At 42.0% G+C, this 17736-nt stretch overlaps 1 protein-coding gene across 1 annotated transcript in view; it reads right to left on the minus strand.

Annotated features, from left to right (window-relative positions):
• Positions 1–17736, minus strand: part of NFASC (neurofascin) — a 136320-nt gene that overhangs the window by 116969 nt on the left and 1615 nt on the right. Inside the window, 4 exon segments of the mRNA XM_015419339.1 lie at positions 2073–2195; positions 3313–3509; positions 4925–5030; positions 10458–10475. Coding sequence (XP_015274825.1) covers positions 2073–2195; positions 3313–3509; positions 4925–5030; positions 10458–10475 — 444 coding nt within the window.

Raw genomic sequence — 17736 nt, forward strand, 5'->3', positions numbered from 1 at the left:
GAAAACCACTCTTCTATAACTTTAACACAGTTGGTTACACTTTTTATAATGTTTATAATGCAAATTTCTTATACTAGACAACAGTAATCCTTGTGTAAAATACATTTCATAAAAATAGGCAAAGCCAGTAGATAATGGTATGAATACAATACAATACAAAATCTTGATGCAAATATTCTTGACACTGTTTTGGCTATATGTTCCTGGAATGTTTTCTCTTTAAGGCGTCTTACAAGAGCTGTGAAGTGGAAAAGCAGACTGAAAAGTCTTCATTTTTCAAGCTCCTAAACAATAATCATCACTCGTTCATTTGAAAACATGTGGATCCAAGGAATGCAAGCGATAAAGAGAACACCCTTTCCTAGGATTAAAAAGCGGTTTCGTATATCTTTTTCAACTCTATCTCTCTGTTGGTGGTTGTCACCAATCTCTTGATGGAGCACTGCCGGAATGACAATAATATGAATCAACACAACATCTCTCTTAAGAGCTTTGGGAAGACATTAGAGAGGTGTTGTTGCGTTGATCCATATTATTGTAATTCCTGCAGTGCTCCGTCAAGAGATGTCAAAAACCAAGGACCAGGGCTCTATAATTAAGGTCATTGATGGCATAGTGGTGGCAGCTCCTAGTTGAAAAAGCCTGGTGGAAGAGCTCTGTTTTGCAGGCCCTGTGGAACTGTAAAAGATCCCGCAGGGCCCTGATCTCCTCTGGGAGGTCATTCCACCAGTGTGGAGCCACCACTGAAAAAGCCCTGGCCCTGGTGATAGCAAGCCTGGCATCCTTGGGGCCGTGGAGGGTCAGTCAATTTTGAGACCCCGACCTGGGGTATGTATGGGGTATGTATGGGGAAAGGCGGTCCCTCAGGTATGTTGGACCCTGGCCATGAAGGGCTTTAAAGGTAAGAACCAGCACCTTGAAGCGAATTCGGTATGCTATTGGCAGCCAGTGCAGTGTCCTCAGCAAGCTGGATGTGCTCCCACCTAGGGAGACCCATCAGAAGCCTGGCCGCAGCATTCTGCACTAGCTGTAGCCTCCGAATTTGCGACAAGGGCAGCCCCACATAACCAAATATCTTGTCTAGTTTGGCTCTTGGATCTTGGCAAGTGATATGGGGGGTGGAATTAGCCAATTAAGGTTATTATTTGTTTCCCAACAACAAGTCAAATACTGAGGACTCCTCAAAAAGTGATGATCATGTGACTCGAACCCAGGAAACAGGGGCAGGGGGACAGAATTAAGGGTTTCAACAGAAGAAAGAAATTTATCTGAATCTGATACCAGAAACAACGAAGAAACTCCTGGTTGAATTTTGGAGAACCAATTTTTCCAAGCCCCACAGCCATCACTACCCCCTCACCCCACTAACCTGTCATTTGAACTCACTACAATGAATGCATAATAAGCTTCTTTGAGAAAATGCACATAAGTTGTGTACATTATATTTTTTGTGTGACTGATTCACACAATCATTTTATTTCATTAGTTCATGTGGAAAGAAAAATCTTTACAGACTGAAAAGGAAGATTCCACTTTTGTTGTGTGGAGCACCTCTCACTGGCAGCTGCCACCAGGGCCAACTATAAAGTAACCCAATAACTGCTTAGGGTGGAATTTGTTCAGGACACCAATGAAGCAGCATGTGATCTAAACGCTCCTTAGTAATCCAGATCTTCTTTGAAACTGCAAGAGACCTCAAGGGTGTACTTTTGGAATAGTACAATACTGCTGAAGACTATTAGTCCCCATCTCTTTTATGTGATTATCTGGTCCATGGGGTTGCAAAGAGTCGGACTCGACTGTGCGACTGAACAACAAAAGGCAGCAACTATTCATTCATTGACTAGATTTTCCCCATTTCAGTATTGAGAACATGAGAGAGGGTGAATGATAAATACTCTGCACCATTGTTATTCCACAATTGTTGGTGCAAGCTCTATGGCCTACTAGTGGCTGACACACACTTGAGAATCATCAAGGAAAATGGCCTAAACCAACATTGTGAATTCTAATAAGGAACATTCCTATTATTCAATTGCAGCTCTAGCCACCTAACCAACATGCAAACTCACAGCTGCTCATCCAGAAAATGGCAGGAGGTGGCAGTCCAGGAGGAGGATTGCATGCCAAGATAAGCGGAGCACCTTCATGAACCTCTTGAATGTCCAGGTTTTCCTTTGGCCACAAAGGTGACTCTACAATAAACAATACATTTCAAGAAAAAATATACATCAGCAGGCACTGATTTCTGAAATTCCTTTCAGTATTGCACCCTACTTCCAGGCAAGAGATTTTCACCGATATCCATCTTGTTTTTCATGCTTTATTGAATCTACATCCTTGTGGCTCATAGCCTTCTCTCTTTAATCCACACCTAACCTCTGTTGCCACCCTTCCCACCATCCTTGAGAAGCCCTGGATTAAAATTCTGGTCTAGTCAGCATCTACAGCTACTACACAAATGCCAGGCCTGGGAATCCAGCATTTGAAGGTGGTGGCACAAACAATACAGTTACCCAGAACATAACTGCTCAATGACCCCCGCAGCAGAGGCTTCTTAATTCAGCCGCATGATGAGGGAAGAGTGGGGTTGCTGTATTTCATACTAAGAGAGGTCAATGAAAGTTACAACCATTTCAAACATGTTGCTATACATCATGTAAATGAAGGCGCTCTGCTTAACAAGTGATTTCAGGAGCACTTGATTATTTGTTGTTATTTTCTTTCCTTATTGGCACTTTACTCATTAGGAATTTCTTGAGAAAATCACTTTTTCCAAGACAAAAGCCATATCCACAACTACCAAAAAGGCTATAGAAAGCAAGGCTGATGGGACAAGATCAAAGTGTCCTGGCAGCAACTTCTGTTGCCAGTAATATTGAACATCCACACTTTTGTTCATAAGCAAATCCATGCTACATTTCAAAAGTAATGGAGTACATGGGTTTTTTTTACAAAGAGGTCTTCTTCATGTAGAGAAAACGTTACATGAATTGGGCCCAAACAAAAGCCCAGAAGAGCTGGGGTGATAGGCCTATCTTTCTGCCAAGCGATGGACCAAATCCACAGTAATCAGCCAGCCTAGGAGCAGAGGCAGCTAGAAATATGTTTCATAAAGAACAAACATATAATGCAATCTAAAAGTTCTGCTAGGGAAGAAGACTGCTGGTATTAATTTTGAAAAACTGTGTATTGTTGAAACTAAGTTCTAACAACCCCGGAGTTTAAAAAAAACCAACCCACTAAATTAAGTTATACTTTCTCGAAAACTATAATCCTCAGTGTTACAAATCCTGTAGCTATCATACTCACTTGAAACCTGCAGGACGATTTTGTTGGAAATGGCTGTCCCAAAGTCATTCCGAGCAAAACACTGATATTCCCCCTCATAGTCCTCTGGCCTACCACCACTGCGGAAGTCAATGCTAAGTGTACCCGATTTGCGTCTCATGCTTACTCTTGGGTCCTTTGCAACATTGAAGAACTTCCCATTTCGCGCCCATGTAAATCTGTAAACGGGAACATAATATGTGTTCCTAAGTTTAGATTCTTTTTTTTTGTAATTGTTAGTTCCAGTGCATGAATGTAATAACAATTGAGAAGAGAGTGATAACACTAAAGAAGCTGTTCTATGAGTGTGAAGCCGTTCCGACTTCAAAAAAGAGTGATGTTGAAATGAGCCTGTTAGCTGGCATCTTGTCAGCTGGACTTTTTTAAAAAAATTGTATTTTTGTTTGTGTTTGCCCATGCCTGGAAGTCACAGAGACCTCTGGCAACTCCTACTGGGGCATGGAGGACGTTTAGAAAAGGGGCTTCACAGCCTGCCTCTGCCTCCCAGCCCCTGGTATTCTTTGGAGGTCTCCCATCCAAATACTTCCCAGGGTTGGCTCTGCTTAGATTCTGAGATCTGATGAGATTGGGCCACCCAGGTCAGGGTTGTCAGCTGGACTTTAGACAATCACTTTTGGCTGGAATTTCAAAACCTTTCGGCAGTGTTCCATCTAGGCAGAATTGCTGAATGAGAGTGTATTTATTCTCTGTTATAAAGCTACTTTGTTGTAAAGCTATAATTTCTTTATAAGATTCTTCAGTGTGAAGTTATATATGAATGATTGTGTTACAAATTTGAATAGGGTTGTGTAAAATTGCTTAAGCTATATAACAGGGGTCCCCAATTTGGTGCCCATGGGCATTATGGCACCTGTCAGTGCTTTTCCTGGTGCCCACCAAGTGCTTTTAAAATGTGGGTGAGGTCACCTAGGGCTTTTGCCCAGCAGGGCTTCTGATTAGCTGTGCAGATTTAAAGACATCCTGTTAAACCGAGCTTCTGTCTGCCTGAAAAGCTGAAGAATTAGAATTATGCATAACTTTGCTCCCTGTCATTTTGTGGTTGGCTCTACCTCCCACGGCAGCCATTCTGGGGTTGCACCCACCACCCTCCAAATTCCAAAGGTGCTCAAAAAGGTTGGGGACCACTGCTATATAACATTAATGAAGGACATAACACACTTCAATACTCATAAACAATATTGATTGATCTATAGATAGTTGTTGATTTATATTTACACATTCATGGTCTGATTTTTTTCTCTTAACTTTGACATTACCGTGATTCTCTCACTGTATTGCTATAAACACCCTTGGCATGTAGGCTCATAAGGGAAGATATCTTACTGGCATTTAATATGCTTGGACTAATTCCTTGATACCTGAGCCATTTAACAAACACATTTGCAAGTTTAAGGAATAGCACATGTTCCCTACTGTCCCATGAGGAGGCTGTGATACGCTGACCCAGAGGATGCATTACATTATTTCTAGTCTACCTTTTCTCATCAAGACTAGAAGGTGAAATACATGGAGCTACAATCAGTAGCTACAAGAAAGGACCATCAGTGACAAATTAAAAAAAAACTCTACTCACATGGGAAAGGGGTTGCCTTTGGCTTCACATTCAATGATTATGTTATCTCTTGGATCTACAATATAATTCTTCACAGACTGCTTTGTAATAGTGGGGGGCTGAGATACTGAAATGCACACACAGGGGAAAAAGAGAGAGAGAATAGATGGGGAAAAGGTAAGAAGTAAAGAATATCCATTTATCATCACATGAAGTAAAATATTACTGTGCATTGGAAAAGTTTTCTGATTATATCCATGCCTCTTATTGTATACACACTGCACATTCCAGGAACAAAACAATTAATTTCACAGTCCCCACCTTCTAAGATAACTTAAAGTCATTACCTTACATTACATCATCACTTCTCTATACTTTGTTTTGGACTTCATGATTACCGGAGACAAAATTACAATCCAACAGGAAGTTTTCTTGTGTAAGCCCCTCTGAAATGAATATGAGCTGGGCAAAAGGAACAAAGTTCCCCACCAGGCTGCCCCACTTCCTTCTGATGTTTTTTCTCCCTCCTGTAAGATAGGACAACAAGCTACTTTTTGCCCAGTCTGTGGGTAAATGTGTCACAGTGATTAGAGAGTGTGGTAAAAAGGTCAACCGTGTCAGGTCAAAAGGACAACAGAAGGCATACAACTGTTGAGAAGCATTGAAAGCCCTGCATGCCCCCCTCCTGAAGAGTCAGTATCCTTCTAGGTGCAGAAATGCATGGGTATTGCCAGCGATATCATGACATCACTTCAGGTTGCATTAGAAGTAACATTATAGTGTCAGGAAGCTGGCAATTATCCCCCCTCCCATTTTTCTCCTGTTGAGGGGTGTGTTGTGTACTGACCCGGCCATGTGCGTGATCTGGTTTTGGACGGTTCCGCATGCGACCAAGCGAAGGGCCTGAGCTTCACTCCTAAACGCAATAGCCGGTCGGATCCTAGTTCCCTGCCAATCGGGAACCTAGGATCCAAGGGAATAATCTAATCACTGTAAATAGACCATTCACGGGTGTTGGGTGTATGTGGGTGTGTTTTCCTTGGGACATATAAGGCGGCCTGTGAGCCGGCTACTTTGTCTTGTTCTTCTCCTAATAAAGTATGAGAGCTGAATTCACAAAGTAAGTCTCAGTACTTTTCAGGGTGGCAGGCAGGGTTGGCCAGGATGGGAGTTCCCCTTTCTGAAGTGGGAACCTGGTAAGCCTAGAGGTGATGGAAGGCTAAACCAAACTCTGCCCTTCTGCAAATTCTCCTGCCTTCTTCTCCCCCACACCTTCAATTGTAGCCCTGACTGGCTTTTCCCAGTCTTGACAGACCAAGAGAAGCAGACAGAATAAGCACACAGTAAGATCTGTATTTAGCAATAAGGCTTTTGAAAGAAAGATTAGTGGGGAGTTGGCTCAGTGATTACTTTTAAAAGACTATGTATGATGCCAGTTTCTTCATTTGTCTCAGATGACAACCTCCAGAGATGCAGCTTTCATGCTCAAAGCATTTCAGTAGCACTGTAAAAATATTCAATGAGTAGCTGAGCTGCCAACCTCCAGGTTGAGCCGGGAGTTCTCCTAGAATTACAAGAAACCACCAGGCTTCATAGATCACCTTCCACAGAGGAAACGGCAGCTTTGAAGGGCAGACTGTATGGCATCACATCCCAGCTGTGCTCCTTCAACTTTCAGAACTCTACCGTCCCCAAGCAACACCACCAAATCTCCAGAGCTGGCAACCCATACAAGACCTGAAAATCAACTTTCAAGAGAGTTTCCCCCCTTTATGAAATGCTGCCCCAGCCTTCTTCTTGAAAAACAGAGTACAGGATGAAAAATGACTATCACATTTGTGTAACCTCACACACAGAAAGCACGCAATCTACAATAGGTTATTATGAGGTCTGGAGACCGCAAAACTGGATTTGTAGTTTAATATAAGATTGACCTTTGTTGGCCTCAATTTCCTCCACTGTAACTCTATGCCCTTTCCTGTGACCTGCTGAGTTGCATTAGCAACAGTGAAGACATGCCTGCTTGGGGGAAAAAAACTCCAAGTGCAACAACAGTGGCATGCAGACATCAGCAGAGCAAGACCTCTGGCAATGACAGTGGTAGTGGGAAGACATGCAAGCATCAGCAGAGCAAGAGCACTGGCATGTAATATCTGCAAACTGAAAAACCAACAAGATAGCAAATTAAAGCACAACAAGGTAATCATGACCAGCCTGTGCCACCATTAAAAAAGCATATCTGGACCAACAAACTTTTCTATGCCAATCAGCACATGGGCAGCAAAGGAACACCCACAGACGGTCAAGTATGTGCTGCACCTGCTTGTGAGTGCACATGCATTTGAAAATATGTATTATGCGCCACAAAGCCACTGGGCAAGATCAGAGCATGCTTATGTCACATGTGCTTGAAGAGCAGCAAATATTTAATGAAATGACTCAAGCAAAAAAACCACAATTGTTAGTTGCAGTGGAAGGTTAAACCTCTCAGAATTACTGAGCTAGCAGGGAACCCCATAACAAGGAAGACAGATCTGTTCAGGATTCATGCTTGGAAAAGCAATCCCTAAAGCTATTTGGATATAATGTGTGCTACACACACACAGGGAAGAAGAAGAAGAAGAGGAAGAAGAAGAGGAAGAGGAGGAGGAGGAAGAGGAAGAAGAAGAGGAGGAGGAGGAGGAGGAAGAAGAAGAAGAAGAAGAAGAAGAGGAAGAAGAAGAAGAGGAGGAGGAGGAAGAGGAAGAAGAGGAAAAAGAGGAGGAAGAGGAAGAAGAAGAGGAAGAAGAAGAAGAGGAAGAAGAAGAAGAAGAGGAAGAAGAGGAGGAGGAGATTGGATTTATACCCCGCCCTTCACTTGGAGTCTCAGAGCGGCTTACAAACTCCTTTCCCTTCCCCTCCCCACAACAGACACCCTGTGAGGTGGGTGGGGCTGAGAGAACTCTGACACAAACTGCTCTTTTTCGAGGACAGCTGTGCCAGAGCTTGTGACTGACCCAAGGTCACATCATCAGGTGCAAGTGGAGGAGTGGGGAATCAAACCCGGTTCTCCCAGATTAGAGTCCGCACACTTAACCACTACACCAAACTGGCTAGGACAGAGATTATAGGGATAGTAAGGAACATTATATAATGGGGCTCTGTTCCCATTTTCATCATTATAAATTAATCAAGGTTTAATTCTTAAACATAGTATCACAAAACTGGCCTTTCAACATGTTTCATCTGCTCTGAAGTTTTGTCCCTCTAGTGGCATTATAGTACACAAGCCATTATATAATACAAGCAGAGATCCTGCAAGGACTTGTGGGGGACATCTAATTTCCCCCTGCCCTGCTATTTTGTCTTTCCCTTCCCTGAAAACCCTCATAGTTCTTTTCCTGCTGCTTTCTCTCCTTCTCACCCACCCACCAGCCAACCTAAGCTTTATCTGCCCCCTCCCATCTTCAGCTTTCTCTCCTTCCCTCCCCTAGGCAGCTGGGAAAACTTTGGCCAACTTGCATAGTGCCAGCTGCTGGGCCCAGCTGTGTAGTGTCAGGCACAGCTGTGCGGTGCCAGCTCCTCGACCTGGGCCCAGTTATGCTGTGGGATACCCATAAGGACTTGTATCCCCTTCCACATACTATTTCCTCTTTATTCCCCCCTCCCAAGAGCCCCATAGCCCCTCTCCTTTTCCTGCTTCCGTCTCTCTTTCCCATCCACCACCATTCCCCCCCCATCTTCAGCCTTCCCTCTTCCCCTCCCCCTGGCAGCCTCTCTCTGGGATGTTTCTGCATGGTGCCGGAGAGTGGACCCAACTGCATGATGCAGGACATTGAGTTGTACCCAGGTACACAATGCCACCCACCAGGCTGGACCCAGGTGCACGGTGGGGAATGTATAAAGAATTGAGAGGGGGGAGGGGACTTCATTTTCCCCTGTATCCCTCTCAGCACGCTATTTCCTCTCCTCCTCCTCCTGTCAGCTCCCATATCATCACCTTTCCCTGATTCCTTTTCTCCTTCCCACCCACCCACCAACCTACCTTTTATCTGTCCCCCATCTTCAGCTATATTATTATTTATTTGTCTAATTTATATCCGCCTTTATCCACAATGGGAACCCAAGCACTAATGTCATTCTCCTCTCCTCTGTTTTATCCTTACAACAACCCTGTGAGGTAGATTAGGCTAATAGTGTGCAACTGGCTTAAGATCACCCAGTGAGCACCATGGCAGAATGGGAATTTGAACCTGGGTCTCCCATATCCTAGTATGAATATCTATACCACACTGGCTTTCATAGGGATGGATGCCATTGAACAGTAGCAATAGGGTTGCCAAGTCTATCTTCGCTGAGAGCGGGGGGTTCCCGGCTGGCGTCTTGTGCGCATGCGCGCCACACACACATCACCCGGAAGTGACGGGAGGACGCCAGGCATGCTGGGGGCGGAGGCACAGCGTGCCCGCGTCACTTCTGGGTGACGCACACGTCGGGGTGGAGTTCCCCCCGGGGCCCGATCCGGCGGCGCCGGGGAACGGGCCTCTGGGGCGGGGGTTTCCCCGCCCCCCGGGGGGACTTGGGATCCCTAAGTAGCAAACAGCCAGTCCTGGCTTAGTTATGAAATCTGTGTGGTATCAAGTCAGCTAAAGGTTGCTGGCATGCCTGTCCCTGATGAGTCCTCCCTCCAAGGTCTAAATAGCCCTGGAAAGAGTCCTGTCCGTCTGCCTACCTTTTGCTATCATAAACTAAAACTTGAAGGCTGGCAATACTGCTTTGGTCGCCCAGCAATGGCCACTGAGCGTACTAGTTTCTTAAAGCTACAGACTCTGGTTCTTATATTTGTTTTGGATTTTTTAAAACCCTTTTTATTTCAGATTTGGGGCTTTTCCCAGGTTTGTCGAAAGATATGTCTTGTCTTTTTATGGTCCCAGTTTCTGCATCTAAGTATCCACAGATGGGGCCACATGCAGAATTATATAGTTTTTTCTCAGACAGCAAATCATTTTAGTAACGTTTTCTCAAAAAGGAGTGAAATGAAACACACTCAGAAGAAATCATGGCAGTGGCAAGCAGTGAATATCATACAACACAGTCTCCTTTTCTGAAAGAGGAAAGTTATCTGTACAGAAAGTCAGGCTCCAATGCATCAAAATGATTCCTCAGTTAAGTTTCATTGGGACAACATCTTGCTTGGAAAGCTTACATGTCTCAAATAATTTTTTCTTAAGGTACGAATGGCTGGATATGTGATAAATGGCACAGCTAGTCAGCCCATACGACAGAACTTATAAAAGGCATTAAACAGTTTCTATCTTACCAACGTCGCAAGTTCCATTTGCCTGAACAAGATAAATGCATCTAGGTTTCTGCTTTAGTCAGAATATTTTACTTAAAAATACCCCTGAGTTATATGCTTAACACTGTAGTTCAAGATGCAGAAACTCAAGCTTTCAGCTCTGAAGGCTATACGTCAGTTTCCAGTACCAGAAACAATGCAGATTTCTTCTGCTCTTTTTCCAGACACGAACAGACAGCTACTTCAGAGAAAAATAAGCCAGAAAATAGGACTTACATTCATCTTGAATACTTGCTGTTAGTTCCAAAGTGTAAGCATAGTAAAAAAGAAGAAGAAAAAACAGAAAGGGTTAATCTAAATTATTTTAGATTTGAAATGTTATCTAAAAAGGTTAAATCTATAGTTTTAATAGCTATTAATATTATTAGTCTAAGCGCACCACTAAATTTTGTTAGTCTCTAAGGTGACACTAGACTCCTTTACTTGTCTTAATTTGTACAGCCAGACTCACACAAGTCTTCCAGCATAAATTTTGTGAGTCAGAGCTCATGTCATCAGATGCACCAGAACTATGATGGCAGACTTCTTACAGGCCCAAAACCTTTACCAACTTACCGATCTGCAAAAATTGGGTAGGTGAGGTTTTCTCATAGTTACATAGAGGTTTTCATATCCCCTTAAATCTAATGCTGCTCCATCAGGGTATCCAACACATTTGAATAATCCAGTAGTGTACATGCATGTATAAACCAACTACTAGTGTGCCATTCTAGCATTGCCAATTGCTTTCCCATACACGGGTTTTAATACCAACCTTAGTTCTTTTAAAAATGTTAACCGACCCTTGCAGTAGGAAAAGTTATATATTCTATTGGCACATCATTTACAGGATTACAAACATTTCAGCATTGCAGGTTGTTTATTAGGAATGAATATTCAGTGCACAAACAGAATGATGATGTTGGTTATCTAACTTACTGCGTGGCACTTGTCACTAGAGAGACTTGTAAGCAGCCTTTGTAAACACGGCTGAAGTCAGCATTATGACCAAAACAGCTTCCAAACTAAATTACAGGTTCAATAGATCAAAGATTGCAGCAACTATTGGACTATCGCATTAATTTCCAACACAAACAAAGTGATGTTCACCCTGATCTGGATAGGCTAGACTGATCTTATCAGATCTCGGAAGCTAAGCAGGGTCTGCCCTGGCTAGTATATGGATGGGAGACCTCCATGGAATGCCAGGGTCATGACACAAAGGCAGGCAATCACAAACAAAGTGATGTTCAAAATTTTACAACAAAGACTGTTACGATATATAGGATGAGAAATGTCAGGTGTTCAAGGATTAGGAAAAGAAGAGGTACTAGAGATCATACTGCAAATTTACAAGAGTTCCTGGAGCATACCAGAGAATTTCAGAAGAAAACAAAACTGTGTAGATCTGTGTAGATCATCAAAAGCTATGGATGGTTTTAAAAGAAATGGGTGTGCCACAACATCTGATTGTTTTGATGTGCAACCTATACTCTGGACAAGAGGGTATTGTGAGGGCAGAATATACAGAAACAGAATGTTTTCCAATTGGCAAAGATGTCAGGCAAGGATAGATTTTATTCCTGTATCTCTTCAATCTGTATGCAGAACCATTTCATAAAAACAACTGGATTACATTTAGATTAAGGTGGAGTGAAAACTGGTGGAAAGAACTTTTAACAACTTGAGATATGCAGATAATACCACATTAGTGACAGAAAACAGTAGAGACTTGAAGCAACTACTGATGAAATTTAAAGCAGAAATTGCCAAAGTAGGATTACATCTGAACACAAAGGTAGTGACTACAGAGGAATTACACAATACTACAGTATTCTCCACTACCATGTATGGGTATAAAAGATGGACAATGAAGAAAGATGACAGGAAGGAAGTTGGTTCCTTTAAAATGTAGTGTTAGAAGAAAGTTTTGCCTATACTATGGACACCAAAAGGCAAATAAGTGGGTTCTAGATCAAATAAACCCAAATTCTCCCTAGAAATTAAAATTACTAAACTGATGCTATTGTTCTTTGGTCACATCATGAGAAGACAAAAACTCAAAGGAAATGACTATAATGCTAGGAAAAGATGAAGAGATATACTGACTCCAGATAGGAAGCCACAACCTTCTGTTTGCCAGATCTGAGCAAGGCTATTTATGATAGGATGTTTCAGAGGTCATTAATTTATAGGGTTGCCATTAAATTGGAAGTGGCACATCACACACATAACAGTGGGATAGATGAAGTGCTCCATAAGAGCATCTAGTCTCATACTTTGTTTACAAAAGGGTTCAGCCACATGCCCAGGCATGCTCACAGACCAGGCGTGATGCAATAACCCAATCATACTTGCCTCCAGCATTCTGCAGTCAAAAACTTCATGTGACTCATCAAGACTAGCAATCCACGGATAGGCTTACCTTCCAAGCATTTGTCTACCCGTCAACCAACACCACATGCTGTGGTAATGAATTCTGACATTAAGTAAACATTTGTGAAAGAGTACTTTTGTCCTGAATTTACCCTCTACTGAATACTCAGTGTTTATTCAGGATTCACATGTTCTACTACTGTTGTGCAAAAGAGCAGGGAAAATGGTTTGTACTTACTCCCTTTACATTCATTCTTTTCCCACAAACTTCTTTGGATTTCATGATTGGTGTCAATGCATGTTTTACTACTGCATTGTCCATCTCTGATTCCACATCATTTATAATCGAATTAAGACTAGTACCATTTAATACAGGTCCTTGGGGGATTTAAGTGCTCACTTCCAATCACTGTGGTTATTTAATCCTCCCTCTGTTCCCTATTGTTTAATCATTTAACTTTAAGAGGATCTGTCCACTTAACCCATGAGTACAATATTTTCTTTGGTCTGCAGTTTTTGAAAATATTTATCTAGCTGGTTGCCCCACCACAACACCTCAAAATTCTAAAAAAAATTGTTGAGCCAAGACATCCCTTTACAGAAGGCAGATAATCTCTGGACACCTACTTTACTATTCTTTTCACAAGTCAACCCCTATTTTTTCCATTTTGCTCTGAAATAATGTATGTGTATCGGTCTAAAACTTCTTTTGTCTGACTATAGCTGATACCCAAATTTGCTTAGGCATATTAGTAGCTGCACCTCCAAGATCTTCCAGGGGCCATTTGCTAGCTAAATGATACGACATTCAACACTGGTCTGATGGGTAGAGATTGCTCTAACATGCACCCTTGCACCTGTAGGAAACACTAATCTCCATGAAGAAGGCTTGTGGAGGCCTGCAGTTTGGAGGAATACAGCTCATTTATTCACAGAATCAGCAATCTGCACACTTATCATAAACCCAGAGCAGCTGTAGCTATTTATGTACCACCTGCTCAACTTAGTAAAACCTAAAGCCTTTCAAGTTCAGAAATGAGAGTGATGAATTAATTAACTGAGTCTCTGCCACAAACAATGGGCAGGCACCAGAGGGCTAGAGAGGCTGAGCATTTTCTGGGTTAAATAAAAGGAAGATTAAAAATCCAATTCCCTGACAGCTTGTATGAAGGAAAACGGGACTCCCGATCTGGTTGCCTTTCTTTAAAAAAGCCCTTTGAAATTGACTCAGCTGGGTAAGGCAGATGTTTGCCAGATCCCTTAACGCCTTCTATTGATATGGGATGCACCATGTTTACAAGCTCCTGAGATGAGCAACAGAGCTCTGAAGCAGGCAGTGCTTCATAATATTATTTATCAAGCCACCTTAACAAAATAACATATATACAGAGTCCAACCCGATACCTGGTTTTTCAGAAAGCTCTCTCACAAGTAGACTCAGAATTGGAAATGTCTCAGTGAATCATCTCAGAAAATGGTTGGACACATCTATTTGTATATATTTTAATCACAACTGATACCAAGCAAATGCATGTTACAGAAGAAGTACAGCAGAATGTATACACAGCATAGGTGTTTCAAACTGGTCTTTATGAATGACAAACAGTTGCTGCAGACATGCATGGCACAAGAATATGTGAGAAACTGAAAGTAATTTCTTAAAATTTGACTGCTATTTTCTCACCTATAAAAAAGAATTAATCATACCCACTTCCTGTCTCGCCAGAGTATAGTGGGAATTAAGTGATAATCGTAATGCATTAATTAAGGTCTCAATTGAAAGAACTTTAAGAAATGCAATTTTTTAAAGGCACTGCAACCTTTCATCCTCCTCCACTAATAGCACAAGTACTGAGTGTGTTGTTTTTTGGTTGGTTTTTAAAAAACTTTTCTAAGGTCTGATTACACTTGGTTAGACAAAATGACTCATTCTTTCATTCCAATGGAAGAAAAAAAAACCACTAACAGGAAGCTCCTTTTTTAGAAATCACTTGTGTTGGACTTGTGCTGCCCCTGTTTTCATTTCAGAAGACTCATATATCAGCAAAAGTGCTGAATTCCTAATAAAGCAGAACCAGAAGCAATCAATCAAAAACTCTGTGCACAAGGTAAAATTCTTGATGTCCCTATAAATAAAGCACAGTATTAGTAAGCAAATCTAAAGGGACCCTTCAATAAAATCCACAGAATACTAAAACAGTGAGAGGCTGGCACTGCAATACTAAGCAAAGCTATGGCGTCCTAAGCCCATTCATGTCAATGTGCTTAGAAAGGTGCAACTGCTTAGGATTGTACTGTCTTTCCATTGAACTCTAGATACAATCATGGTGCTGTGACTGACCTGGAACCAATCTTTGCACTGAAGCCCCAAGTGTGCACAAGACTGTATATTAGCTTTGGAACCCGGTCTTTACTGCTAATGCTTAGACTTTCTTAAAGCTACTTTCCAGATAAAGTAGTATCTGTTAATTCATTTTACCTAAACATGGCCACATAGCATGAAATAGGTACCAATGTGGACAACAACCAGAATATTGGCTGAGTTCAGACGAGCAGTTTCATCTGTTGCTGTTGGTGTTCTCTTACTGGTTTAAAGTGCACAATCAGATAACAACATCTGTTTGTCATGCCCCAACTATCTGAGTCCTCCCCCCCCCCTTTGCTGTGTGTTTCTTTGATACCTGAGAAAGTCTGGTCCTGTTGGTCTGATCTGGTTCCAAATGGATTTCCTGTTGTCTGATCGCTTTTGTGTACCTAAGCCAACAGGCAGGTCTGACTGGTCTCGTTTTCTGGCTGCCATTTGTTTTACTAGTTAGTAAATTGTGCATAAGTGCATATATGCACCTCCCCCCCCCAGGGGCTACTCAAGACTTTGTTTTCTTTTTTAAAACTTTCAAAGAAAGATGCCTCTGTTCTATAGCCTTTTTCTGACCTTTGGGGAAGAGTTAAGGTTAGAGGGAGGATGGCAGGCTGATCAGCACTTGTGCGCATGCTCAGAGGATACACTTTTTTTAAAAAAATGGCCGACAGCCTCATAAACTCATAAACTACATATCCCAGAAGGCTCATCAGTGCTTGAGGGCATGCTCAAAGGACACACTTTTAAAAAACTGGCGAACGGGCTGACTCCCTGCCTGCTGCCGTTTGATCACTCAAGCACAGGTAAAAGCGCACTGAAGCATGCTAAAAGGGGTAAGTCTGATCAGGATTCTCTGTCACAAAATAATCTGCTCAATTAGAGGCAGGGCAACAGTGGATTGAAGTGCCCATCTGAATGCAGCCTTTGAAGATTATTCTGTTACATTCCCTGGGAAGACAACCTGCCTCCAAGCACTGTTGACTGGCAACACTACACCTCAGGCATTTTTAGCAGAAAAGTGGGATATGACTAATTTAAGTAAAGAAAGAAATGGGTTCTAAATAAATAAAGAAGAGTTGTACTGCTCAATACACTGCCCGCGTATAGTGTCTCACTGACACCACCTTTAGCTGCCTGAATTGTTCAGCAGTGACAGGGAGACTATTATAAAGATATGAGAGGATCCATGTGGTAAAACATGCCGCACATCATGACTACAGCATGAAGGAGCTTTTACACAGAAGCTGCTTCAGCTCATTTTCTCATGTTGGATGTTGTGTGCATGCCAACTCTACAACTTCCCCTTACTGAAAAATTTAATACTCTGTTAGGTTATGGTTCATTCTAAAGTCTTGTATACATGACAGAATAACCCAGTATTAGTGACTGGTTTTGTGTCTACAAATCCAAGCTGGGTAATCCTGGCCTACAATACGTTGTTATGGCTATTATAAGGACACATTAATTCTTCATCCTCTTCAATATAAATGCCTACTGAATTATTAATCTTCAAAAAAGGCATGATTGATAACAATTATAAATTGTAGTACACCATGTTTTTCTAACAGCAAACCAGTAGACAGGACAGCAAGCAAGAGTTTTAAACCTAACTTACCAAGCAGAGAATGCAAGAGTCCCCAAACTCCCCACCCCACCCCAGTTTCAATCCTTAAAAAAACAGAAAAGAAATAAAGCATGCAAAAACAGAGAAAATCCTTCTGAGCAAACATGCCTTTAAAAGCAAAAAGTGTTTCCAGGCAGTTGTGTATTGGAGGGAAGACAGTAACCTTCTAAATTCCCAACAGAACCAACAACCCGCCCTCGGCTGCAAGGGGTGGAGTGAAGAAGATTCCTGGCCCAATCCTAGGCTGTTTTCAGCCCTGGAAGGTTTGAGCTGTGGCCGTTAGCCAATCCACAACCATTCTGCTGTTGTCACAGCTGTGAAAGGCTGAAGTTCTTTCCTGGAACTCACCTACACATGGAAGAACAACGCCACCCCCAGCCAGAGCATTTGCAGCGTCATCGTGTAAAAGTTGGGTGTTTGGTTTAGATATCAAGGGGTGGGTGATTAATTGCTGTTCAGAGCTAACAGACAACAGGAAGATGCCGTCACAGGTGTTTAGAGCTTATCTATGATACCATCTGGCATTAGAGCTAATGGACAAAGGAAAATGACGTCACAGGTGATCGGTTTAGATACAGGGCGGGATGATTGCTGTTCACAGCAGATAAGTCAGTTGACTTTATAGATAGCACAGTAGTAAAATAAATAAATAAATAAATAAATAAAAATGCCATCACAGTACAATGGAAATTTTAAACGATATTGGGGGGGGCATGATTTTAATATTAATGCAGAGCAGCAGTTAGGTTGCTGCCTCACCCTCCACTGATATTCAATCAAAATATGTTTTAAAATTGTGTCACAGTTTTAAAAATTGTTTTATTTAAGATATGAGAATGTTTAAGCACACTGACCTGCAAGAATCATTTTAAACACAGCAATATCTAGTGTCTCTGGTGAAAAAAGATAATCACATACAACCATCTGTGCCAAAACACCAGATTCAGGGAGTTCTTGTGCAGATAATAGCATGTGGCATTTTAGGGTCCCCTTTGATCAGCCCCCACCCACAATGTGTAAAGGGGAGAATGACATTGATACCACACACACCCTAGAATACCAGCACACGTGTTTTGAGACAGGGGCAATATAAGGAGAAAGTGGGGCCTCCCCTTGAAACTAAAAGGCCATCATTTTGTTCATGCCCACTCTCTTTC

This window comes from Gekko japonicus, unplaced genomic scaffold (assembly GCF_001447785.1).
Source record: "Gekko japonicus isolate JY-2015 unplaced genomic scaffold, Gekko_japonicus_V1.1 scaffold276, whole genome shotgun sequence".
Classification (NCBI taxonomy): domain Eukaryota; kingdom Metazoa; phylum Chordata; class Lepidosauria; order Squamata; family Gekkonidae; genus Gekko; species Gekko japonicus.